The sequence below is a fragment of the Penaeus monodon genome, chromosome 15, assembly GCF_015228065.2.
Source record: "Penaeus monodon isolate SGIC_2016 chromosome 15, NSTDA_Pmon_1, whole genome shotgun sequence".
Classification (NCBI taxonomy): Eukaryota; Metazoa; Arthropoda; class Malacostraca; order Decapoda; family Penaeidae; genus Penaeus; species Penaeus monodon.
The window spans coordinates 8,283,557-8,283,876 of record NC_051400.1 but is presented as its reverse complement, the minus strand read 5'-3'; the positions used below and the strand labels follow the sequence as shown (position 1 = coordinate 8,283,876).

General features: G+C 33.8%; 2 protein-coding genes across 2 annotated transcripts in view; one reads left to right on the top strand and one right to left on the bottom strand.

The window, feature by feature from the left end:
• Nucleotides 1-320, top strand: part of LOC119581728 (alpha-(1,6)-fucosyltransferase-like) — a gene marked incomplete at its 3' end in the record, with an annotated part of 49,931 nt that overhangs the window by 17,210 nt on the left and 32,401 nt on the right.
• LOC119582203 (alpha-(1,6)-fucosyltransferase-like) overlaps nucleotides 1-320 on the bottom strand; it is a 10,599-nt gene that overhangs the window by 6,652 nt on the left and 3,627 nt on the right. Inside the window, 1 exon segment of the mRNA XM_037930434.1 lies at nucleotides 26-133. Within this exon segment, the coding sequence (XP_037786362.1) occupies nucleotides 26-133 (108 nt within the window).

The following is a 320-nucleotide window of genomic DNA, read 5'->3' as shown; positions in this document are numbered from 1 at the left end:
CCTGGGAAGCAGACTTTCGCCTAACCGTCCAGAAAACAAGGATTTTGATATTACGAAGGTGTTGCGATAGATAGGAAATGCTCAGAGTATAGATCCTGAGCTTCTCAGTATGGATACTCTGAGTCTTGAGAAACTAGGATAGACAAAGAATTTTGCAAAATATTACATCTGAGATATATCATTTGTTATAAGTTTGAAAAATGAGAGGTGATTTTATCTGAGCTTTAGCTGAGTCTTATCATATATGCCTAGACATACATACATAGTTAAATAATTTTATCTGAGCTTTAGCTGAGTCTTATCATTTTCTAAATACATAA